Raw genomic sequence first — 26,622 nt, forward strand, 5'->3', positions numbered from 1 at the left:
TGAAAAACAGTCCATGTCCCACGACTGAGTAAATTCAGCATTAAATGCTCAAATAAATCCTAATAAATTCTGCATAAATTTCCTAGCAAGCTGGGGAGGTAGGCGCTTGCTTCTAGAAGGCTGGGCATAGCCTTTGCCCACAATCTATGGGTTGGGCAGCCTGTATGGGCTGCCCCATACTTGCCCTACAGCCCTATGAAGGCTGTAACCTCCTGAAAATAGCCTTATTCTTGCCTTAGGTCTGTACTACAGCCCTTCCATGGCTGGTGGGTCCAGCCTGAGCCTTACTGGCCCACGTGGGGATGGTTTCACACCATTCCCATGCCCACACTCAGATCCGGGGTAGCCCTATGGGCTGGCCCCTTGTCCTAAACCTAATCTACTCAGTGATCTGGCATCCGGTACCAAACCAGATACACAGAACCACTGACATCATTCTAGAGGGAGACTCACAGCGCGGACTGGCACTGTTTCATGTGCAGGACAGTGCACACCTAACCTTGGACTCATGTGCAGGACAATGCACACCTGACCTCGGACGACTGAGATGGATCCCTGGCTGACTCGTCCCGGACTGGGCTCACATGGGACCAGTTCACCATCCCAGGTCCTGCACCTTCTTGTACAGAAATGTCTACGTGGCATCCAAGTGCGGGATGCACGTGACATCCCCTTCTGCTTAACTTGACGGAAGTTGCATAGCCTCCAAATAATCCGTCAATAATGCCGGATAGTCTTCGAAAAATTCTTTGTCGAGCCATACCGCTTCATGAGTTCCTCGGTCGTGAAACTTCGTGAGGAACTGTCGTAGTCTTCGGCCTGAGCCATGCTTGAAACGGTGCAGAAGGATCTGTTCTGGAACCATTACTTCTGCTTCATCAATAATGTCTGGTTCCGCTTCGTCTTTGACCTCTGAAGGGGGTGGACTTGCATATGGCTTTAACCAACTGACATGAAATACATCGTGCATAGTCCAACTCGGAGGTAGCTTTAACTGCATAGACACCTCATTAATCTTTTTCCGGATGGGAAATGGTCCGAAGCTCCTGAAAGACAACTTTGGGCATCGCTTGCCCACTTGCTTCAATCTTTGCTTCATAATCCGAAGATACACCCAATCCCCTTCCGAAAACGTCATGTCCCTTCAGTCTTTATTGGCCTGTCGAGTGTAGGCCTCTTGCGCTTTAGCCAATCTGTCTTTAACGGACTCTAGGATCTCCTGGTAAGACTCCGTCACTCTGTTCGCCTCCGGTATTGAAGACGAAGTCCTGGTTAACGACGACTGGAAAGGCCTTCCAAACGCTGCCTCATATGGAGTCCTGCCAATAGCTGAAGAAAAAGAGTCATTCAAAACAGCTTGAACTAAAGGCAAAAACGATTCCCACTTACCTTGCTGATCGTGGACATAACACTTCAGCACATCAAAGGCCAACTGGTTGTATATCTCTGTCTGGCCATGTGTCTGTGGGTGGAATGCACTGGAAAAATTCAACTTAGTACCAAAATTATCAAACAATGCCCTCCAAAAATGACTGGTAAACTTGGCATCTCGGTCTGGCACTATGGTCCTAGGAATCCCGCCAATCGGGTACCAATGCCGAATGAATAGCTGGGCAACATCCTCGGCGGTCACATTGGCCCTGCAAGGAATAAGCATAACAAATTTGCTGAACCTATCAACAATAGTTAAACACTGCGTATTACGCTTACTCGGACTGGGAGGCAGATTTGTGACAAAGTTCATTGAGATGTCCTGGAAAGGACCCTCAGGAATTGGCAAAGGCTGTAACAACCCTATCTTCTTTCCACGAGGAGCTTTCACCTTTTGACAAATGTCACAGCGTTGTACATATGTAAACACATCACGCCTCATCTTTGGCCAATAGTATTGCCGTTCTAATTCCTCCAGAGTCGAATTCATGTCCCTATGACCACCTGTAATGGCGTCATGGGCATCATGGAGAAGAGTTGCCCGGAATGATTTCATGACACATAGTCGGCCTTTGTAGAAAAGCCAACCATCGCGTATCAGAAAATGGCATGGTCCTGTGGCATCCAATGCCTGTTCCCACTGTGTACTGAATTCCTCGGAATCCGCGTACGTGTGCTTCATGTCTTCTAGTCCTGTACCAACAAGGTCAAGTCTAGTGGTCTGAATCGCAGATACTTGTCCCTTCTTGCTCAAAGCATCGGCCACTGGATTGGCCTTTCCTGGAAGGTACTCAATCATACCACCAAACTGCTGGAATATCTGACTCCAGCGGTGTTGTCGATCACTCCACTGTGCACTTGGCATCATCTGAATCCAGCGCAATGCCTGATGTTCAGTGTGAACCTTGAAGTCACGGCCATACAGGAAATGTTTCCAATGTTTCAAGGCCTGTATAACTGCTAGGAGTTCACGATCATAGACTGAGTAGTTCTTCTCGGCGGGTAGTAACTTACGAGACATGTAAGCTACTGGATGACCATTCTGTTGCAATACACCTCCAATTGCGATGTTTCTCGCATCGGTGATCACTTGAAATGGTTCGTCCCACGAGGCAAGGGCTAAACAAGGCGCTTCTGATAAAGCCACCTTGAGGTTCTGGAATGCCTCCAACGCTCGTGGAGTCATTCGAATCTTTTGCCTTCTTGTTTTCACTCCCTTTAGCAGATCGGTGAGGTTTGCCGAGAGATCAGAAAACTTGTCAATGTGGGTGGAATATGCCTGGCATATACCCACAAATGATCTAATGTCATAAGCGGTCTGAGGTACTTCCTAGTTAACAATCTCGGCCACTTTAACTTAGCACCTAGAGCTTCATACTTGACGCTCGTTGTCATACCTGTGCTAAAACCCTCAACCTGTTTGTCCACCGGAGTCAGCTTGAAACGGGCACGCCTAGCGGCCTGTTCCGTGACCACATCCTCCGTGCTGCCGCTGTCAAACAAGACAACGACTCTCTGGCCACCTATGTAGCCAAAGGACTTGAGCAATTCGTTGCGCTCATACTCCTGGTCATGGGCGCCCTTTTGCTTATCTTCGAGCTCCCGGCTAATAATTGCTCCAACTGAAGCACCGGGGGTTGAAGAACTAGGGGTAGCCGCTGGGGTCTGTGTGGGAGCTGTGCTCACCACGGAAGCTGTGGAGGCAGCGGCGGCCTTTGGAGGCTTCTTCGGATAATCCCGAGAAGTATGTCCTTTTGTGTGACAAAAGAAACATCTACCACCCTTCTTGTACTGAGAAAGCTCCTCAGCACTCAACTTGCCACCTGTCTTGCCTGCCTCTGCTTTCTGGTCTGGAGTAAGCTTAGACGCATTGTTCGAGTTCTTGGAGCCAGAGGCTCTTGGGCTCTATCCTGGGGAAGACCCCGTCTGGTTCTGGCTTTTGCCCCCCGAGGCGTTAGCCTTAGGGGAAGCCGGCTGGGAAGTCTTGGGCTTGCCACCATTGTGTTTCATTTCTGCACTCTGCGCAAGCGAGAGTGCGTCCTCAAAGGTGGCTGGCCTAAACATACGCACCTCCCATTGGATTTGCGTGTCCAGGCCATACAAAAACTGCTCTTTCTTGTCCGTATCAGATAAGCCTAATTGCAGACACAAGGTCGAAATTTTATTGGCAAACTGAAGGACTGGTTGCGCATTCTGACGCGCTGCCCTGAACTCGTCTTCGAGTCGCTCAAGGTAGTGGGGCGGTAGAAACCGCTACTTAAGGTCGCGGACGAACTCGTCCCACACATAAGCTGCCATACTTGCTCTGGTGCCCACTGAGTCCACCAAGGAATGGCCTCACCTTCCAAGTACCAACTAGCTAAGATCACCTTGTCAGTATCTGTTTTCCTAACTGCGGCAAAGTAAGCTTCAAATTGATGTAACCATGAATAAAGAGTAGTGGGATCGAGTTTACCATTATACTTACTGAAATTCATTTTCTCGAGAAAATGATTCGAGGGCGCCGCCGGTGTCAATCTGGCGTCCAAAGCTCTGAGGTAACGCTCGTGTTCCACTTGTCGCATGGCGTCGTCTTCTCGTTGTCGAATCTCCAATGCACGCATCTGCATCTCAAGCAAGGAGCTTGGCTGCGGCTGTGACCCCGCGAGAGGGTCCCTGTGACGAGGATCTGGTATCTGGGATACGGAAGGAGAGGGAGGAGGAGATGGAAAACGCGACGCTGGAGAGCGAGAACGCTCCTCCAGAGCCAAAATCCGCGCCTTCTGCTCATCCAACTTGGTTGTCTGGTCTGCGATTGCTCGCATCATCTGCTGAAACATGTCTGTGACACTCAAGCCGGGTGCCCTAGCTGGGCTGCCTGGTGCACTTTGGTCCCGTGGTTCTGGTTCTCTCTCGTCGCCGAAACTCGCCATAGCGGGAAAATGCAATTCCTTTCCGGAACGCAATCTGACCATCCACTATCTGTGTGGGAGACTTCCGGAGGCTTCCGGAGGCTAAAAACCAACCGTCCTTCGAGGGACAGGAGTCACTCCGAAAGGGGCAGTCAACCGGCGTCTAAAAACCAACCACACGAGCGAAAAAATTTTCCGGTTTTCTTTGCTGAATCTTTGTCCTTGAAGTAGGCTCTGATACCACTGTAATATGCGGAAGCTTCGGAGAAGGATCGGTACTTCAAAACTCAGAAATCAGCACTCTTTTCACGACGGAAATTAACGCACAAACTGAAAGGAGATGTGCAGAAAATAGAGAGAAAAGGGGGAGATGGAGAGGACACAGTATTGGGTCCCAATTACCCTCTGTAGGGCCCCCACCACGGATGGTGTATTTGCTTTATTAGAATGATGTAAATCTGAAAACAAATACAGAAACTTGACCTTTTCTTGGCTGGAAAATCCTGCCCTTGACCTTCAGGAGTCCACCCCTTTGCTTGGCAATCTCCTTGGCTTGACTGGCCCTTGATTGGCTTGAGCACTTGGTGAAAACTGAGATGATTATGGCCTCCCCTATTTATACTCCTCCTTAGGAGCAGTCGGCCAGCTGAAAAACAGTCCATGTCCCACGACTGAGTAAATTCAGCATTAAATGCTCAAATAAATCCTAATAAATTCTGCATAAATTTCCTAGCAAGCTGGGGAGGTAGGCGCTTGCTTCTAGAAGGCTGGGCATAGCCTTTGCCCACAATCTATGGGCTGGGCAGCCTGTATGGGCTGCCCCATACTTGCCCTACAGCCCTATGAAGGCTGTAACCTCCTGAAAATAGCCTTATTCTTGCCTTAGGTCTGTACTACAGCCCTTCCATGGCTGGTGGGTCCAGCCTGAGCCTTACTGGCCCACATGGGGATGGTGTCACACCATTCCCATGCCCACACTCAGATCCGGGGTAGCCCTATGGGCTGGCCCCTTGTCCTAAACCTAATCTACTCAGTGATCTGGCATCCGGTACCAAACCAGATACACAGAACCACTGACATCATTCTAGAGGGAGACTCACAGCGCGGACTGGCACTGTTTCATGTGCAGGACAGTGCACACCTGACCTTGGACTCATGTGCAGGACAATGCACACCTGACCTCGGACGACTGAGATGGATCCCTGGCTGACTCGTCCCGGACTGGGCTCACATGGGACCAGTTCACCATCCCAGGTCCTGCACCTTCTTGTACAGAAATGTCTACGTGGCATCCAAGTGCGGGATGCACGTGACAGGTTTTGTGCGAAACATGGCATCAAGCGGGAGATGGCCAATACAGGTTCGCCTTCAGAGAATGGAGTAAGAACCGGACTGTGGTGGAGATGGAGAGGATGATGTTGGAGCATCGTGATCTTCCTCATCTTTGGGGAGAGATTGTGGCTACGGCTGTCCATATCCTCAACCGATCTCCGACGACTTCAGTACCAAACATGACTTCCTTTGAGGCTTATTTTGGCAAGAAACCAAATGTCTCCCATGTCCGTGTGTTTGGGAGTGATGCCTATGTTCACATTCCTAAGAAGCAAAGGGGGAAGCTTGACTCGAAGTCCCAGAAGCTTGTCTTTATGGTGGGATATAACTCTCTTTCGAAAGGATACAGGTTGTATGACCCGAAGCGGAACGAGGTTGTGAGGTTGTCGTCAGCAGAGATGTTTTTTTTGATGAGCATGTTCCAACTTCCATTGTTGATGAGCCACCACTTCTTGGAGACCTAGCACGTAAACTATGCTTTTATGTTTCATATCATGCGGGACAAAGAGCCCGCTTCTGTAAAGGAAGCCCTTTCACACGATACTTGAAGGAAAGCCATGCAGGTGGAACTGGATGCCATAGAGAAGAATAAACCTTGGGAGTTGGTTCCGAGGCTGTCAAAACGGTCAGTCATTGGTGTCAAGTGCCTCATTAAGACCAAGTATACGTCAGATGGGTCAGTGGACAAACACAAAGCCAGACTTGTGGCTAAGGGTTATGCTCAGCGGCCTGGCATCGACTATGAGGATACCTTTGCATCATCAGCGAGGTTGACCACGATTCGGACCGTTCTTGCCCTTGATTCTTCTCAGCAGTGGCACGTATATCAGATGGATGTGAAATCCGCGTTCCTTAATGGTGACTTACAGAAGGAGGTGCATGTTGAGCAGCCTCCAGGCTTTGAGGTTCCAAGATCAAAGGGGATGATTTACATGTTGCGGAAGGCCTTGTATGGTCTTAAGCAGGCTCCCAGGGCTTGGAATCAGAAGATTGATTCCTTCTTTCTACGGACTGGATTTCAGAGATCAGTTGCAGATCCTAACTTATATCTCTTTCGGGAACGCGGTTTGGTCACGTTGATCATCCTTTATGTGGATGACCTCCTTCTCACTGGCGGTCATGTGGAGCATATTGCAGTGACGAAGGCTGCCTTGTCAAAGGAGTTTGAGATGACCAACTTAGGCTTACTCCACTTCTTCTTGGGATTGGAAATCTAGCAGTCCCAGAGGGGGTTCTTTGTCTCTCAGCAACAGTATGTCCATGAGTTGCTTGAGGCCTTTGGGATGGAGAACTGCAAGCCTATGATGTCACCGATGGACCCGAACACAGAGCTTACAGTGAATGATCCTTGTGAGCCGGTTGATGCCTCTCTGTATCGAAAGCTAGTTGGTTCATTGATCTGGCTACTGGACACCAGATTGGAGTTGAGCTTTCCTGTGGGACTGTTGAGCTCGTTCATGCAGACGCCTTTGAGGTCTCATTGGGACGCAAGATTGCGGATCTTGCAATATCTGCAGGGTACGAAGGATCTTGGACTCTTTTACGACACTCCAGGGGAAACGAAGGACCGAGTCCGACTCCAAGGCTGGAGTGCCTCAGATTGGGAAGGAGATCCATACAAGGAGATCTACATCAGGCTACAATTTTACCCTCAGCCCAGGACAAGGAGATCTACTTCAGACACAAGGAGATCTACCTGGCCGACCTGAGCTTTGCTGGTCATGAGCACAACTAGTGCTGGTTGTGAGCATATGGCTGTTGTCGGCCTGTTTTGGACTGGCTGACCAGCAACTTATGGCCATATAAAATGGCCCCTTGCCCCCCACACATAGTTACCACGGAACGGGAACGTCGGATGCTGGAACAAGAGCGGGAACGGGAACGGGAATGGGAGCGGATCGGGAACGTCGGGGAACGCCACGTCATATGACATGTCAGCATATGACATAAAATGACAAAACATTTAAAATATCCAAGATTAAACTTTAAAGTCTTAAACATTAAAAATTTAAAGAGTCCACACCCAAAGAAAGTACATCGCATGAGGATATATAGAAACTGAAAAAGAAAGTACATCGCATGACAAGTACAAAACTAGCCTCAAGGGCCAAGGTAACTGGTGAGTCGAAGACTAGTCATCAGCAAGTGGGATCTCATCCTCCTGTCCAGGCTGTCCCTCAATCTACTCATCCTCATGCTGCTCCACATCATCCTCTCCCTCTGGCTGATCCTCACCATCATTGTCATCAAGATCAAGGCAAAATCCAATAAATGGCTCTAAAGTACACTCAGCCTTGAACTTGTTAAGCAAACGCAAGTTCGCATTAACAAATACAAGGTCATTTGCCTTCTGGACACCAAGCCTGTTCCTCTTCTTGCTTGCAATGTTCCCAAAACTGCTCCATAAGCGCTCACATGGCGAGGAGCTAGCACCCTGGCTAAGCACTCGAATGGCCAATCTTTGCAGCAATGGTGTATCTGCCCCATAATCCTCTCACCACCGTGCACTGGATATCTTGAACCTATCATTTTGTGCATCCTGCAAAGCGAAGAGGCCTCTCTTTTGTCGATAGAAGGAAAGTCTTCACGAACCCTCCTCCTATCATCTGCACTGGGTACAAGCTTCCTCAAGATATCCTCCCAACCCTGCACAACCTCTGCATCTGTCTCTTGTCCTTTGCCTTGAAATTCTGGATCCACCACAAATGTAGCAGCCTCTAATGTAGAGTGATACTCTGTCCACCTGCCTGTCCCAAGACGAGATAGCTCCCGTCTCCTACCCCCATCCAAAGTCTGTAGAGATAGGATTCTCTCAATCATCCTGTCCATCCCCTCGTACACCTTGCCAATGCAAGGCTCATCTTCATCAAGAAGCCTCAACATAAGAATGATTGGCCGCACAACCTGCAACAATACCTCAACAGTGTCCCAAAAAGTGTCATCAAGAACTATGGACCTGCATCGAATACCTGCCACTGAGGTACACTCTCGGCATGCATCCCACTCCTCACAAACTACAAGTTGCCTCAAATGATTCTTCACTTCAAAAAGACGCTTTAGCATAAGGAAATTATATGCAAAGCGTGTATCTGAATTTAAGAGATCCTTTGGGGATCTCTGTCGAAATACAGCCAAAATGTAGTGGTGGCGAGTGATAAATGAAACAATGTGATTGCCCATTTCAATAAAAGGCTCCACCCACTGCATCTTACCAATATCTTTGAGGAGATTGTTGAGCCCATGTGACATGCAAGGAGTGAAGCAAATATGTGGGTACCTATCCTCAATGATCCTCCCTGCTGCCCTGTTTGAGTTCTCTCCATCAGAAACAAACTGGATGACATTATTGGGACCCACGTAATCAATGGCTTCACTCCAAATATTTGCCAATCTCTCTGCAGTTTTGCCCGCCTCTGAATTGTCAATAGCTTTAATAAAAAAGCTACATCCTCTGGAGTACGCAAGGATACCCTGAATGGAGCGGCTCCTAGTGTCACTCCAACCATCACCCATGATAGTGACGCCACATCTATGCCATACATCCTGAATGGGTCCCAAGGCATCCTCTATGGCCGTCCTCTCTATGGCTAGAAGTGTAGTGGGCAATGCCTCGGATGAGGGTGGAGCATAGCCAGGTCGAAAGAAGCAATCTCCTTCACCATATTTGCAAAGTATGGGATGCGAGCCTTTACCAAAGGAACATCTGCAGCATAAAAAAACCGTGCCACTGATGCATCTACTTGTGCCCTCCTCCCAGGGTGCCATGATGCCACAAGACTAGCCTGCACTGGACCTCGTGAAGCCTGGGTCTGGGAAGCATTTGTTCCATGTGCGGATGACTGTGGAGCAGCCCCAAATAATGGGGTAGATGCACTCGTTGAAGATGCCGCGCCTGCAGGTGTAGCTGATGATGATGTACCTCGAGGATCAAGAACAGAGGGCCGACTCCCTGCTGCATCAAGTCTATCTGCAAGTGCCTGCAATCGTATGATATCTGCTCCTGACACTGTAGGGCAAACAGAAATGCCTTTGCCTCTAACCCCCAACAAATGGGCTCGCACACGATCCGTGCCTCCAGTCTTAATGGATCCACAAAAGTGGCACTTCCACTTGCGTGACCCTCCTCCTCTTGCACTATCATATCTGGACACAAGATCCACCTCATTCCACCAAGGGGATCTGTTTTCTGCATCTATGCCTCGAGGAGGTGCCATTGAAATTGATAAATGGCTGAAATTTAAAAAAACATTCAAAATGCCCTTGCATGAGACATAAGTAAAGTGTCCACAAAGTGGAAAAAGCCGCAGCAAACTAGAATCTCCAAAATCCAATGTTCATTGCGTCAAATTTTAAATCTTACTTGCTCAAGACTCGAGTGCCACCCGAGCAAAAGAAGGGGCCAACTTGCCAAGGCCCAAGAGGAGGGGCCAAGAGGAGGTAGGGAGAGGGTGGGGCAGCCAAGAGGAAGGGTGGGGTAGTAGGTGGAATGGAGAGTGTGGGGCAGCCAAGGGGAAGGGTGGAGTGGTAGGGAGAGCACTCAAGCAGCAGGCTCAGCCAACAAAACAGGCGCAGCAGTGAAATAAACCCAAACGCTGGATAAAAACCGCCACCGCCGCCATCGCGAACATGCGTACATGTCGGAACGCCCGGAACGGGCGTTCCGCCCTACGTTCCGGCGTTCCGATCGCCGTTCCGCCACGTTCCCCGGCAAGTCCCACGTTCCGGCTCCCGTTTCTGCGTTCCGGGCACGCGTTGAGCTCCGGAGCAGCGTTCCGGCGTTCGAGGAAGGCGGAACGCCGTTCCGCGGTAGCTATGTCCTGGGCTGAGGGTAAAATTGTAGCCTGATGTAGATCTCCTTGTGTCTGGATCTCCTTGTGTGTGGATCTCCTTCCCAATCTGAGGCACTCCAGCCTTGGAGTCGGACTCGGTCCTTCGTTTCCCCTCCAGTGTCGTAAAAGAGTCCAAGATCCTTCGTACCCTGCAGATATTGCAAGATCCGCAATCTTGCGTCCCAATGAGACCTCAAAGGCGTCTGCATGAACGAGCTCAACAGTCCCACAGGAAAGCTCAAGTCCAATCTGGTGTCCAGTAACCAGATCAATGAACCAACTAGCTTTCGATACAGAGAGGCATCAACCGGCTCACAAGGATCATTCACTGTAAGCTCTGTGTTCGGGTCCATCGGTGACATCATAGGCTTGCAGTTCTCCATCCCAAAGGCCTCAAGCAACTCATGGACATATTGTTGCTGAGAGACAAAGAACCCCCTCTGGGACTGCTAGATTTCCAATCCCAAGAAGAAGTGGAGTAAGCCTAAGTTGGTCATCTCAAACTCCTTTGACAAGGCAGCCTTCGTCACTGCAATGTGCTCCACATGACCGCCAGTGAGAAGGAGGCCATCCACATAAAGGATGATCAACGTGACCAAACCGCGTTCCCGAAAGAGATTTAGAATCTGCAACTGATCTTTGAAATCCAGTCCGTAGAAAGAAGGAATCAATCTTCTGATTCCAAGCCCTGGGAGCTTTGCATACTGAGCCTCTAGCAGTAGTGCTCGATCCATCATGCCCCCCACTAGCTCAGTACTTTCATACTTTATTTCATGTTCATTTTGTCCTTTTTTTTTCTGGACATCCAGAAGACATTGACAGTTGTACATTGATTTGTCTCATAGGTCGAGTTCGGCCTCTAGTAGATGTTAATACAGCTTTCTTTCTTTCTTGTTTCTCTCTCTCTCTCTCCACATTATAGAGTACTTTGTACTCTTTTTTTCTTTTGTATCCATTTGATGTCCATTGAGACATGATGATGATGTACACAGGTTTTTGTCAGAATGCGCAACGGAAGACTAACGCACGTAGCAGACGCATCACCATCGAGCACCACGAACACCCCCAACGGGCACTGTAGCATCCCTCCACCGGGCTCCCATCTCCCGGTGAGTTGTCTCCCAAAACACCGGCCGGAGGAGATGACTATGACAAAGGTGCCACTCTAGCCTATATATGGCTCTTCAACTTCCGATGCTTCCACTTATGGGATAATCCAAGGCACCTTCTAGCCATAGATCACACGCTTGAAACCGCCAACCTTCTAACACCCTCTTGATTCGAGCTCCGCAAGCCACCGAGACGCGAGGGGGTCGCCCAGAACCACACGCGCCTGAGCAGCCCAGGACCACACACGCCCGGGCTCTGATACCATGTCAGAATGCGCAACGGAAGACTAACGCACGTAGGAGACGCATCACCATCTTGCATCACGAACACCCCCAACGGGCACTGCAACATCTCTCCACCGGGCTCCCATCTCCCGGTGAGCTGCCTCCCAAAATACCGGCCACTATGACAAAGGTGCCACTCTAGCCTATATATGGCTCTTCAACTTCCCATGCTTCGACTTATGGGATAATCCAAGGCACCTTCTAGCCTTACATCACACGCTCGAAATCGCCAACCTTCCAACAGTTTTGTCTCATAGGCCGTTGTTGGGCCTTTAGAAGACGTTAATAATATCTTTTTTTCTTTCTCTCTATCCCTCTATTTGTGTTTTTGCATCACGATGTTCCTACAGGGTGCTTAAGTGCTGTGATTAAGGCATGAAGGCTTCTGCTATGTCACAGAATTGGGGATGGGGGTGAGAGAATGCTCATTTTGCTTGATTACACTTATTTTGCTTCGAAAATAATCATGGCTACCCCACCAGATCTCCACATATTCCTCCACAAATTCAAGTCTCATCCCTTTATGCCAGTTCCCAAGTGTAGCTGCATATGGTTTGGCAAGCTCTTTTGGTACTTTAGTGTGTCTCTGAATGAAAGATGATATCTCTACTAGAGAGAGAGAGAGATAGTGCGTGTGCGTGTGTAAGAGAGAGAGAGAGAGAGAGAGAGAGAGAGAGAGAGAGAGAATCTGATACTGGAAATTATCTGCAGATTTTATGCATCAGAGGTGCTTTTGGGCTTAGAATATTTGCATATGATGGGGATAGTCTACAGAGACCTGAAACCAGAAAATGTTCTTGTTAGAGAGGATGGTCATATCATGCTCTCAGATTTTGATCTGTCCCTGCGATGCATTGTCAGTCCAACGTTGGTGAAGTCATCCTCTTGTGACATGGATGCGACGAGTAAAATTATGGCTTATTGTGTGCAGCCCGCATGTGTAGAGCCTGCCTGTTTAGCTCCGACATGTGTGGCACCTACATCATGTTTTTCTCCAAAGATATTTCCGCGAAGGGCCAAAAAGAACAGGAAACCAAAGAATGAGATGGGGAAGCAAGTGATGCCTCTTCCGGAGTTGATCGCGGAGCCGACAGGGGCCCGCTCCATGTCGTTTGTGGGCACCCATGAGTACCTTGCACCCGAAATTATCAAAGGGGAAGGTCATGGAAGTGCAGTTGATTGGTGGACGTATGGGATTTTCTTGTACGAGCTTATGCATGGTAAGACACCGTTTAAGGGTGCCGGGAACCGAGCTACCCTTTTCAATGTTGTTGGGCAGCCTCTCAAGTTTCCAGAGGTACCCAGTGTCACCTTTGGTGCGAAGGATCTGATTCGGGGGTTACTGGTTAAGGATCCACAACACAGGCTTGCATACAAGCGGGGTGCGACGGAGGTAAAGCAGCACCCGTTTTTTGATGGCGTGAATTGGGCGTTGATTAGGAGCGTGTTGCCGCCCGAGATACCCAAACCGTTTGACTTGAACTTGTCCGGGATAAAGAGTGTGCCGCCTATGGCGGCGGCGGCAGCTGCGGTGTCTGCTGCTTCTTCATCAAGGGACACCAAGGCTGCAGGAACGAGTTCTAATTCATCTAACTCATATTTGGATTTTGATTTTTTTTAAGCTGTGTCTATTACTTCATCAAAGATGGATCACAGCAGAGACCTTAGGTAGGGTAGTCCATTTTTGTCTTCGTTTGTTGCCGTCATAATGAATGACTGTAACATATTGAGGACCAGATGTATCATAGCTTTCCATGGAAATTTAGGTGTGCATTTTGTTTTCTCAATTGCTGTCTGCTGCTTTTTAAAGTGGTCTATATTTTAGGAGATAGGGTTGAGGTTGTGCAACATGTTCCCAATTGCACAGATTGACTCTTTAATTTTTAGTGATAGAGCATTAATGTGGATTGAAGTATTTGCACCGGTTCTTTGCCAACGATGATTTTAGTACAGAGTCCCATCTATGCTTTTAAGTATTGTCTGCATTAAAATATTTTATTTTTATGAAACATTTTTTTTAAATTTTTCGGTCATCATTGGCACCTATTTAGAGTCTTTAGGAGAGTACATCTAGAAGGAGAAAAGATCAGCTTAGGGGAGGCGTATATGGGAAGCATTTAGCATGTAGAGCTTTTTATGGGAGGTATTCGGCGTGTTCATGTTTGTGTGGATATGCATGCCTACGATTAGGTGGATGTTTATGGATATGAGTTGCAAGTGCATGTAAGACCAACATAGCCACATGTTAGTCGCACATAATACATTACCTGATGAACGCGCACGTGTGCATGCACACATACATACATAAATCAATAAAGGCTAATAAAATGCTAGTATTTTATTAAAAATGTGTAATTTAGTATAGATAAGTGTTAATATCAATAGGCTAGGTAAATACTTAATGTATAAATTATAATTATTAATATATTACTAAATATGTAAATATTATTATACTTTTTATATAAATAGATATATTAATAAGGACAAATAAAAGTACTTTTTGAGAATTTATAGATTAATATTTAGTACGTGCGGGTGACACCAACTCTCACACGTATAATGTGGAGAGCATGAGTGGTGGCTTGGGTCACCACTAAACTAATGAACATACTGAAGTAGTCATGCGAGAAAAACTATTGCTTTCATTGTGATTAGAATCATCAAATCAAGAAGATTGTGGAAGAGATGCACCTCCGTATGTTAGATTCGTGTTGTGGTTTTTTGGGAGAATTAGGTCTTTGTGACGTTGGTTGTAAAAAGGCTATTGATATTATTAAGGAGCGACATAACAAGTTAGATGGTCATGTGGCCATGTTAGGCAGGAAAAAAACTTTGAATATGCTTGCAGCTTTAGTAACCACGATGAATCACACATTCAAAAAGTGTTGATGATTATTATCTTTCCAAAAACGTAGTCTTTTTTGGATTTAATTAACTTCTTTAAGTATTGAAGCATTAGTTAACTTTTTTAAGTACACATAAATAGATATGTGCATTTACATGCATACATATGTGCTTGTGTATGTGTGTGTTTGTAGAGATCTAGAGAGAGAGAGAGAGAGAGAGAGAGAGAGAGAGATTTTATGAGCTTATAGCCTTTGGAACTTAGTTGCATTTGTAATCAGAAGATGGTTGGATGAAGAATTGGGTAATGTTTCACATTTACCACGTCTTGATCCAAGAAGATTGTTGGATTTTAACACGCGAAGCACATTGTAATATAGCTAGATAAACAATTGGAAATATAGAAGCAAGGGTGGATTTTATTAGCATAGGACTCGATCATTGTAAAGGACACAAGAAATGATCAAGAATGCAATGTGTGGCGATATATTTATGGAGAAAGGAAAGTAATACACATTGATTGATGGAAGTAGAAGGGTTCAATTCGATGCAACCACGACTTCTCGCCGTTTAGTTGCAAGAGAATACATTTTTCACATTAGGGGTATGGTGACAATTAGAGGGGGGTGCCTCTCTATTCTTCGTCAATTTCCCTTAAAAGAGGATATATGGCACCCATTGGTGACAAGTAGAGGGGGTTTCTCACCGTTCAGTTGCAAGCAAAAACATTTTTCGCATCAATTTTCCTTAAAAGAGGATATATGGCACCCAACTATGTACCCATTGGTACTTAATGTAGGGGGTCACAACCGGCACAACAAGACGAACGTTCGTTGATTAGGATGGATCCAACAATGCTTGGATGCCCAATGTGCAAAGGATTGCTTGCTAATTGAATGACGAGGTTCAATGCACATATACACTTAGAGAAGTGTATTGATAGGGTTGTTGTCGGTTGTGGAAGCTATCTTTTGCATTTTTGTTGCTCATTCACCTTGGCTCCTTTCCTAACATGATTTTTAGAAGTGTTGGTCTTTTCTTCTAATATTGTTGGTATTGTGGGGGTAGGCACTTGAATTTGCTTTGCCTCCTTTGCTATTGTGGCCTTGACATGATTAGTGGCACCTTCTTCTTTTATGTCTTCTTCCGCATCACTGTCATAACCTAGTGGCTACATCATGTATTCTACTTCTTGTTGTAAATCACCATGTAAGAAGGCATTCTTTACATCCATTTGATGTTAAGGCCAAGCCTTTGCTACAACCATAGTAATGATAGCTCTCACAGTTGCCATTCTTGCGATCGGGCTGAATGTCTCCTCATAGTCAATGCCATAACTCTGCACATAGCCCTTGGCAACCAATCTTGCCTTATACCTATTCACTAAACCATCAACGTTATGCTTGATCTTATACACCCACTTAACATCCAACTGCCTTCTTTTCCTTAGACAAAACGACTAACTCCCATGTTGCATTTGCACATCTCCTCATTCAGGGCATCTTCCCATTTCTTATTTCCAAGTGGACTCCAACTCCTATGTTACTTTAACCATGTAAGCATAATGATGGGATGTATATCCATCATATCTCAACCTGTCTGAATAGGGTACCTAACCCTCATAGACCTGCGTACACCTAGATCACTACCAAGTGTCCTCAAAACAATCCTAGTTCTCCTTATATTAGGAGTAAGCACCATAGACGGAATGCCAAGCTCCTCGTCAAAACTCTGCTCAGAGCCACCGCTAGAGTCACCATCCACATATGAGTGACCTGCTAAGATCAGGCACAAAAGGTTGATCTAACTTTTCCTTCCCTTTGCGTGACACATGTGTACCTACATCTATCCTCAACCTGGCTGGACCATGGATTAACATTGGATCCACTGCTCTAGAGGACTCTCCAGGTCCACTAAGAACCAGTGAGATTGATGCTCTACATGTGGTGTAGCATCAACACTTCTTACATTTGCATCTTCTATTTCCTTCGCGCCGCTGTTGGTGCATATCAGCTATCTTTGCTTACTTGCATCTCACGTGTGGTAGGGTTATAACATGTATAACCTTTCTTCTCCATAGCATAAACGATTAAGATGCGTTTCTCTGCCTTTGGATCCAAATTTGTTCTTGCTTCATGAGAAACATGTACATATGTAATACACCCAAACACTTTTAATTGAAACACATTTGGTGTCTTATGCCTGTAAACTTTTGATCAGGCGTCATACCATGAACAATTGAAGTGGGCATCCTATTCATAATGTACATAGTAATTGCTACTGCTTCTGCCTAAAAATAATGTGGCATATTCTTTTCAGCCATCAAGGCACATGTCACTTCTACAATGTGCCTATTTTTTCTTTCTGCAACACCATTCTGTTGCGGAGTGTACATGCATGTAAACCGTCTCTTGATTCCCTGCTTTCTCAAGAAAGCGTTGAACTTATTGGAGAAATATTCTCCCTCACTATCTGATCTTATGCATTTTATTTGCATGCCTTTTTCCTTCTTGACCAAGGTTTTAAATCCCTAAAAGTGAGCAAACAGCTCACTTTTCTCCTTCGTGAAGTAAACCCACACATTGCTAGTGTGGTCATCAATGAATGTAGCCTTTTCTGATGTGTTCTTGCTTTGTGAAGAAGAGTCCTTACCTAGAGACTTTTCTTCTATGATTAGCATGAACACCAAATCCCGAAAGTCGAGAACATTCTCTTTGACTACAATGGAGGTCTTGAATGGCTTGTACTTTTTGCCAAGCCCATTCAAATAGAGACTCACCAAATCATCATCTTCTACCTATATATTGATAGAGCTAAGGTATTCAACAATGTCATTAATCTTTAAAGCATACTCATTGTGATAGACTTGCTTTTCTTTTCCATTATATGTAGCTCTTGTTTTAGCTGTAGTTTCCTTGTCTTTGAAACATCTGCAATCAGTTCTTGCAACTGACACTGATCGAAAGCTAGTACATGAGTTTTCTTGCATCCTGGTTCCAGTCCTTGAATGCCTTTATATCTACTGGAGTGGCATTCTCTTCGAACAACTCTGGAGGCTCCTCATTGTCTCCTTTGATATAGTCCCAAAATCCTTTATCCATCAGGAAATTAGTCATTCTGAACTTCCAGGCATGGAAGTTGTTCTTGTCCAACTTCTCACTGACAATCTGATTGAGTATGTCACACATGTTGGCCTGCAACAATTAGAAACCTATAAATAGACAATGTCTATATGCAACCTATAACACAGTAGTATCTTCTGTGAGACTATTACAACAACGGTACTTCAACACAACCTGTATGTCACCACATCTGACCAGAGTACATGTACATACACTTAATATTAACAATACATGTGCAAACACTGTCTGCACTTTCAAAATGCAATGCTGTACTGCACAATAACTAGATTTTGACTAAAGAGTTCTCAAACAGAACTTCTCGAAACTAGCAAAAATATCTTGCAGTGACAGAATGGAGACCAAAATGTGCTTGAAACGTAAATCTAGCCGAAAATGTTAGTACAAAGAACTACGTATCACACAGGCACCTCCAAGCCTGCAAAGACAGCTCCTCAATTGGAGATGTGTAGCTCTCGGAGCTCCCGAGGGGATATCGTACCTGAACCAAAAAAGGGAATAGATGATGATGCTCTTACCCGTGTACTGTTTCCTTCCTTGCTTGTTCTTGCCTCTTTCTTATCTCCTTAGCTCTCACATAAAGTGGAGCTCTCATACTATAAAGAGAATGCAGGAGAGAGAGAGTGCTTGAGTTTCTTACAAGCACACGCACACACAAGAGAGTGTAAGGCACAAGAGAGAGAGAGAGAGAGAGATGGATGGTGGAGCTTTCTTCTATCGTCTTTTCTTCTCTACAACCATATAACTAAAAGATAAGAGTACATACATAAAGGAAAATTCCTCTCCAACAACAACATATAATGGTCGATATATAGTGTGAACCTGACTATATGATCTAGCGCTATAACTATGCCATAACTCTAGTACTCCAAAGTGGTTATCACATAGCTTGCCACCCACTATAGGCATATCAACCATAATCTCACCAACCATTCCAATGGGATAAGTGCGGAAGCTATCACCTAAGCGGGTCATTGATGTCCACCGTAGCACTAGTTGAGCTCGATATTTCAACACTTCAATCTCCTCGCTAGAGTTAATATCCCCTTTGCATGCTCATTACGGAAGATAGACAACGCACACATTACATCAAGCAAACAACAGTTCAAAGATGACATGCAAGGTAAAACTCTATTTTAGGATCTTTCTTTGCATAATAGCTCATCTTGCTTGTGTGCTTGCTTTGTTGCTCCTAGAAAAGATTTCACCCCCTTTAGTAGTAGCAGGCTAACATGGTGGCAAGAAAACTCATAGAGTTTGAACCATCAAACCTACTACTAGACCATACACACCCAAATCATCAATCATGGTTGGAAAGGATGGGACTCATCCACTTAGCCTGATGTACTGGACAATGCTATAAGATAATTTGGAAGTAGAAGGATAACCTAGCCAAGAATGGCAAGGTGCAAACTGTTGGAAAGAAAGTGATAACCACTATGACAGAAGAAGCAGTTGGAAAGGCCCTTAATCTTCCATCTCAAGGCATCACAAATGTAGATGCATTTGAAGTAGATATAGCCTCAAAGCTAAAAAAGGTAGGCAAGGATTACTATGTCTCCACCACAGCCACAAGTCTAACTCGACAAAAGCAGATGATATTTTACTTGGATATGGTATGTCTACTAGTAGGTAAAAACTTAAACATGAGAAAATAAAATTATAACCTACTAAAAGCAGTAGAGATGGGGCAACAATAGTCTCAAGAAACATGGGGCAGCAGAGATGGGACAGAAAGTAAACTGGGCAACAATAGTCTCGAGAAACATGGTGACTCAAGCCCAAAAATAGCTACCATGGAAGGACGTGTGAATGCAATTGCACAGGTTAGAAGCTCAGAGGAGTCTGACGAAGAGGAAGGAGAAGAGCGAGAGAACACACAAGGTAACCAAGAGGAGTCCAAAAGACAAAAGCAGCAAATTAGTCTCCCAGAGTGCAGAAAATGCAACAGATCTCTCCAAAACCCCATTCGTCTCCACACTGGAAAATGATTTTTTTGATTTTACACAGAATGGGATCAAAGAGAACCAAGTTGCACGAAAAGAAAGAAACAAAAAGTACAGATGGCAGGCATTTGCAAGACATTCCTACATAAGGTCCTTAAGCCTTAAAAGCAACAAGATAAAGAAGAGCAAGTGGTGAATCCACTCTCTAATTGTGAGAAGTGCAGCATGCCATCAAATATATGTAAATGTCACATGAGAGTAGCTCAGGCACAACCACATCAGTAATAGATCCAATAAAAACCTTAGCACTCCGACAAAAGGTGAAGCAACTCCTCAGAAACCCCGTAGAGGCATCTCACGCTTCTGCCGTATGCTCTATAGATAGTCACAAAAACCATCATGAACACTTGGAGAGAGTGCATAAAAATTAGCTCAACAACTTGGAGGAGCAGGTATAGTTGTTGCTAAGACATAAAGCAAAAGCAAAGGTTGTAGAAGCAACAACTCGAAGGAAGGACTTACTACTTGTTATAGCTACAATAAAGGGTAACATAGTTAGAAAAAAGAGAGGCAGACCATGTACTAAGATGGAAGCTACAGTCCATGTATAGCTATATGACAAGCCGAAATGCAAATGGCAACTTATGCAAACAGAGCAACAAAAATAGTTGACCACACCACTAAGATGATCCGAAATGTGGAGCAAGTAGCCAAAGTTGACAAAAGAGAATTGTTCACCACCAAGGGCAAGGTGAAAATCCAGGAAAGAGAGGAGGAAAAGGAGGTATTGATGTGGTATATTTGATAACAATAAGCGTGTATGTGCATTGCCGTCTGTCACAGTGTATTGGCTCTTTACTATCGGCTTGTGTTCTTCGGCAATTCCTCACGTCCCACTAGTCTATGTCTTCTGTCAGACGCTCAACACCTGGCACACCCAATGGCTTTGTGCTAATAGGCTGTCAAAGAGGTTGATAGAAAGGTTTGATGGATGGGTGGGGGTGGTTGATGTTGGTTTGATTGGGATGACCGTTTATTTTTACATGAGTACCTGTTTTCTTCTTGTGGATCACATCCTAAGCCTCCCCTATTGTCTTGGGTTGAATCATATCAAAAACTCTACCTACATTAGCATGCACTGCTTGGTAGTTTAAATAATGAAAGAATAGTTTAGCAAGCGGGTTGGAGTGCAGTTGCTGTAGAGCTTCTCTGTCTTCATCATAGATATTTGGTTTTGCGTCATCTTGTTTCTTGTAGTAGCTGCACACCATCATTTGGGATGTGTTGATGAAGATCCTGGAGCTTGGGATGTGGTCTTGTCCTCTAGTTTGTATTTGCGGAGAAATTCATTGAGCTTGTAGGCAGGTCTTATTCTTCTTCTTCATACTGCTATTTGTGAATTTACAGAGCGAGTAGGCAATATACTACAAGTTCTGTGCTCTGGTCTTTAGTTGTTCTGTTGCATGTGCATGCTATCGCACTGATGTGCCTCCTAAAGATTCACCAGCTGGGGTTGATGGATAATGTTCACTTGATTGGTTGTGGCAACTAGCGGAGTTGATGATCTCAATTGCTGCTTGACTGTTAGCAGCTCTTCATGAAGCTTTCTTTGTTTGCTTTGATCTTGCATGAGCTGCGTTCGGACCTGCTGTTGCAGCTCCAGTTCCGCTTGGTTTGCTTTGGCCAACATTGTGTTCCTTATTTGAATTTTTTTGTGTAGATCTATCAGTTTTTTCTTTATTGCCTCTGTCAGCTGCTCTGGTTTTTCTTTATTGCCTCTGTCAGCTGCTCTAGTTTTTCCTATTGCTTGTGTTGGCTTCTTCCTTGATGGATTTCAACTCTTGTTACGTTTTTTGCAACTTGGAGTTTTCTTCTTTCAGATTGTGCAACTACTGTAACTTTTTGGCATTGATGGTTTCCTTCTGCTCTTCTGTTTGCTGCGTCTGTCTTATGTCAGGACCTTGTTTTAGGGGATTTTTTCTTCTCTGCAACTTGCTCTTCCAGAGCTGAATTAGCTTTTTCTTTTGCCGATCAAGCTTTTCATACATCTGCGTGATTGCCTTGTCTATTTTATTGAACTCTTCTTCTAGCTCTAGCAGGGCAGTCTGTCGGATGTGTTGTAAAAAATGACATATACAAATGACTAGTTTTCACACTAGGCTAATCAAACTTGAAAATGGTCCGGCCTCTATTATTGGTCTTAAGCAACAACTAGGTACACTAAGTCTATAGACTTTTCCTATTCGACATTAAGCACATGATAAGGATGCTTTATATGTTCCTGCATTGTCTTACAAAAGTGAAGTACCCATTCACGTAGGTAAGATGGCACATCACTTTACAGTAGGTCAAATGAGTGAAACCATGTTAACCTATTGAGTGGTTAGCATATCCCCTTACTAATGGTGACCTTACAGTAGGTCAAATGAGTGAAACCATGTTAACCTATTGAGTGGTTAGCATATCCCCTTACTAATGGTGACCTTACAGTAGGTCAAATGAGTGAAACCATGTTAACCTATTGAGTGGTTAGCATATCCCCTTACTAATGGTGACCTTACAGTAGGTCAAATGAGTGAAACCATATTAACCTATTGAGTGGTTAGCATACCCCCTTACTAATGGTGACTGTGTCCTCACATCACCCAAGTTGTTGGTGAAGTAGTTGCCATGGTGGAAGGTGTGGAGGTCTAGGATAAACCATGAAGTTGGTGGCCGAGATTAAGTAATAAAGTTTGGGACCGATTTGCAAATGCGATGTAGGAAAAAGTGGTTGGGAAGATTTGGGTTGCCTTAATGGGAGCATGCATCTTATCGAGGCTGCATGAAAAGTGATAGGCAATGTAGAGGCTCTTCATGCCAGGACTTTATTTTTTATGGAGGAAGGGTGAAGCAGTCCACATCCTGGGACTACCAGAATGAGGGCATCATCCCCTGGAATGATTGGCATGCATAGATTACGGTCTAGGACGCTTTCATACGACGAGGACATAGCATGATGCATGGAGAGTAGGCTTCTCTGTGGAGAATATGTCGACTAGGGCAAGGTTTGTTTTTGTGTTAAATTGGAGTTGAAAAGTAGAGGATACATTCATGAAAGGTCTTTGGAGGTACTTGTAAGGTCGAGGGTTCTCCAAGTGATAGGTTGTACCACCGACCAAGCTTATGCACCCTGTGCCCCCATCCAAAAATGTACCTCAAGGGTTGGCATTGACGAGGTTAGCAGGTGCATGTATATATGCATGCTGCGAGATGCCGAGAAGTGACGAGGTTAGTTACAGGTGCATGTGGGGAGATGCAAGAAGTGATGAGGCCAGTTGTAGGTGCATGTGGGGAGATGCAAGAAGTGATGAGGCCAGTTGTAGGTGCATGTGGGGAGATGCAAGAAGTGATGAGGCCAGTTGTAGGTGCATGTGTATATGTGTGCTATGAGCAAGTAGTGAAAAAAGTTGTGATGAAATATGTATGTAACGTGCATGGGCAATGAGCTAAAGGTGTGCCTATTGTGTGTGTCACTTTGACACGAAGACTTCAACTCTTTCCTCTTCTTTCTTTGATATTTACTTGACATTCCTTTTCTTGGGGAGTCAAGATTATTAGATTTTTGGAGGTATTGCTATTCCCTCTAGCTTCAATGGAGCTAAGCGGCCATGTGGCTAAAGAGATTTGACGTTGTTGAGCATGTGAGATATAGGTGGTGTGCGCAAGATTCTTGCTAATTGTAGGAAGTCCTAGGTGATGGGTTGTATCATGGGCCAAGCTTGTGTCTACTATGATCCCCCCACCAAGGATGTACTTGGATGACTATCGTCGATAATGAGGATTAATATAAATTCGTGAAAGAACAATGCATATGTGTCTTTAACATGAAGAGCCCTGTTGAAATAGCAAGTGATGTTGGGTAAAGGGTAGTGGTATATGACCCTCATTAATCAAATGATTTGCATAAGTCATAGACTATGGTTCAAAAGTTCAAAGGGAGCCCAAATATGAAGGAATATGTAGAATGTCCAATCCATGTGTGGAGGCTAAAAGTAGACACCTAGAAGAAGGTGGGAAGAGGCCAAGTGGGTGCTCACTTCAAGGGAGATGGTGCTCAAATCTAGGCTAACCTTAGTGGCTAATGGAGATGTAGTGACTCATTAGGGCTAAAAACGTTAAAAAAAGGACCGTGTAAGGATTGTATTAACTTTCTTAATCAAAGTGATTTAACTAAAATAGTAGAGACAAATAGCTATATTAAATGTGTCTCTTTTACCTATATTTAGAAGAGCGTGTCTTTAATATGCCATCCATCACGTATCTATAGTCTTTAATTCACCTATCCTTTTGGTGGCAGCCCTCTTAACTACTTTAGTACACGTTTTCTAAAATAAGCTAACTTCAAATATTTGAATACATAACATTCTCTCTTCTATAGAGCATGACGGGAGTTTTTTCCTCTCTTTTCTTTCTACTGTCTTTTTTCTCTCCCTGCCATCTCTTTTCTTTCTATTGTCTTTTTTCTCTCCCTGCCATCTCTTTCTTTCTCTTTGGATCATTTTTATTGCTATGGTGACTCCAAGAGTTGATCCACACTTAAAGAAAGACACCATATCAACTTACTCGACAAAGAATATTGCACCTGGAGAAGTATTCATCGTAAAGCTTTACATGATGAGGCTGAAGCTCAAAGGCTACATGTATAAGGAAAGAAGCATGCAGATTTGTGGGTTCAAGGAGGTCTATACCCGCTTGACCCATAAACTAGTAACTCTCCATCATTTAGCACCTTGCATGATCTTGTTCGATTCATTGTTGATGGTAAAGAAGGTTTATTTGGATATTGCTCAAGATTGAATAATGAAGATACTATTTTTAAGAAAACTATGCTTGGTGTGTACAAGTAATCTGCTAAAGGATTAGAAGATATCATGATCTCACAAACTCAACATGTAAATGAGTTGGAAAGGCTACTTCAGTCATCTCATGTGAAGAGGTAACAAAGCTTACACAAACTAACCAAAAATTGGAGGAACATGCACTCCAAAAAACCCGAGTAAAAAGCACTCCTTTTGGGTTAAGAGTGAGATCTAAACAGTTTAAAAGTGTTACATGCCTAGCCGCACATGGCGGTGCTAAGAAGAAACGGATGATGCTTGCTTGAAGCTACATGAAAAGTGTGGGAGGTTTCTAATTGGATAATCCTCTAGATATAATTTCTATGATCAAATCTTCTATAAAAAACAATGACATGATTGAAACGCTCAAGCTCTCGCAGTGTGTAGGGCTTTGATGGAAGATTGTCAAGGAAGTTTGCAATGACTTTCGTGACTTGGTCAAGCCTGATGAGGTGGTCGTGGCATGTGACAAGGTTTCAATAAGCAGAAAGGGATACAGAGCCATATCAAAGCTACTCATCCAAGGTATGAAGCCTCATAGTCTTCGTGCGTTCGGCTTACCCCGACCACATACCATAGCAATGGCACGACACCAACAAAATTTGGCTATTACAGGGTTCATAGGTTAATACAAACACATTGATGGTTTAATGACTGTAGAAATCAATATTCAACCATGACATATATAATAACATATTTATAGATGTTAGAAGGGTCCAATCAGCCATGGTGAAGTTCTATCAATACACAATAGAGGACTGTGAGGTTAATCTTATTTTTATTAGGCTTGATGAGGCACAAATTCTCAAACATCAAAAAATGGAAAGAATCAGTATAGGGCTAATGAACAAAGCTTTAAATTATGCCCAAGGTAAGGAAGACCAGCCATTACATAGCCCACAGTCAGAGATGAAACAATAGTATGTAGGGGTAGCTGCAGTACTAGATGAGAGTCATGATACTCTCAAATGGTATGTAGGGGTAGCTGCAGTACTAGATGAGAGTCATGATACTCTCAAATGGTTGTTTTGGCACACAAAACTTCCAAGCGTCATTGATTCTCATAATAAAGGAGAGATTCTTGTGGTTGATGGGGTAGGAAACTTTACAATTGAGTGTCACATGAGTGCCGACTTGAAAGCATTGAAGTGCATGTATGGGGTGTGTGGTGGTCCTAGATATGAAAACCCATGCCTCTATTGCATGGTAGGAATAAACAATCCAGATTGGTACAACCCTACAATGGATTGTACAAAGCCTCCATCCAGAGACAAGACAAAGCAAGTAAGTGGTGATAAACACTAGACTAAGGCTAAAGGAAAATCAAAGACCAGGAGCAAGGGAAAGTCAACAAAAATAGTCGAATTCAAGAATGAACCATGTATTGTGCCCGAGTATTCCAATTGGAATCCCATACTTCCTATACAGCTAGAGAGAGTTCACATTTGTAGTTTACATGCAGAAATTTGAATACTGGGTAAGCTATTAAAGCTTCATCTTGAATATGCTCATTCCATTTTGCCATCAGAGCTATCGGATGCATGCTTTAGAGCCATGTGAGCCTTTTACTCTCTAACATGGGCTTTCATGGTCGACATGTGCAACTTAAAAAGGATGACAAGAAATCAGGTACCACTAGTGATGTTCTGGCATCTTTGTCAATGGGAGGAGCCAAAGCAGGTTCTTCTCAAACTATGAAAACAAACAAGTTACAACTGTTTGAGATATTGGAAATCTCTATGGGAGCACAAAACTAACCAAGCCAGTGATCCAAGGATGGCTTCGTATGAGGGTCTGGATAGAGCTTGATAATTTTATAAAACTCTTACGTAAGCAAACGATTGAAGACAATTATGCAAGTCAATTTGAAATAGCAATCAAGACGCTTGTGGAAACAGTTGTAGCTGCTTGGGGAAACAATGACGTAACCTTCTA

At 44.5% G+C, this 26,622-nt stretch overlaps 1 protein-coding gene across 2 annotated transcripts in view; it reads left to right on the plus strand.

The window, feature by feature from the left end:
* The window catches only part of LOC147631608 (serine/threonine-protein kinase D6PKL2-like), a 48,955-nt gene extending 35,291 nt beyond the window's left edge, over nucleotides 1-13,664 (plus strand). For both annotated transcript variants that reach the window (XM_086808135.1, XM_086808134.1), the window contains exon 2: nucleotides 12,589-13,664. In XM_086808135.1, coding sequence (XP_086664261.1) covers nucleotides 12,589-13,498 — 910 coding nt within the window. In that variant the 3' untranslated portion in view covers nucleotides 13,499-13,664. The remainder of the gene's footprint in view (nucleotides 1-12,588) is intronic.
* The last annotated feature ends 12,958 nt before the right edge of the window (nucleotides 13,665-26,622 follow it).

This window comes from Cibotium barometz, chromosome 14 (assembly GCF_041138505.1).
Source record: "Cibotium barometz isolate CiBa-2024 chromosome 14, ASM4113850v1, whole genome shotgun sequence".
Taxonomy (NCBI): domain Eukaryota; kingdom Viridiplantae; phylum Streptophyta; class Polypodiopsida; order Cyatheales; family Cibotiaceae; genus Cibotium; species Cibotium barometz.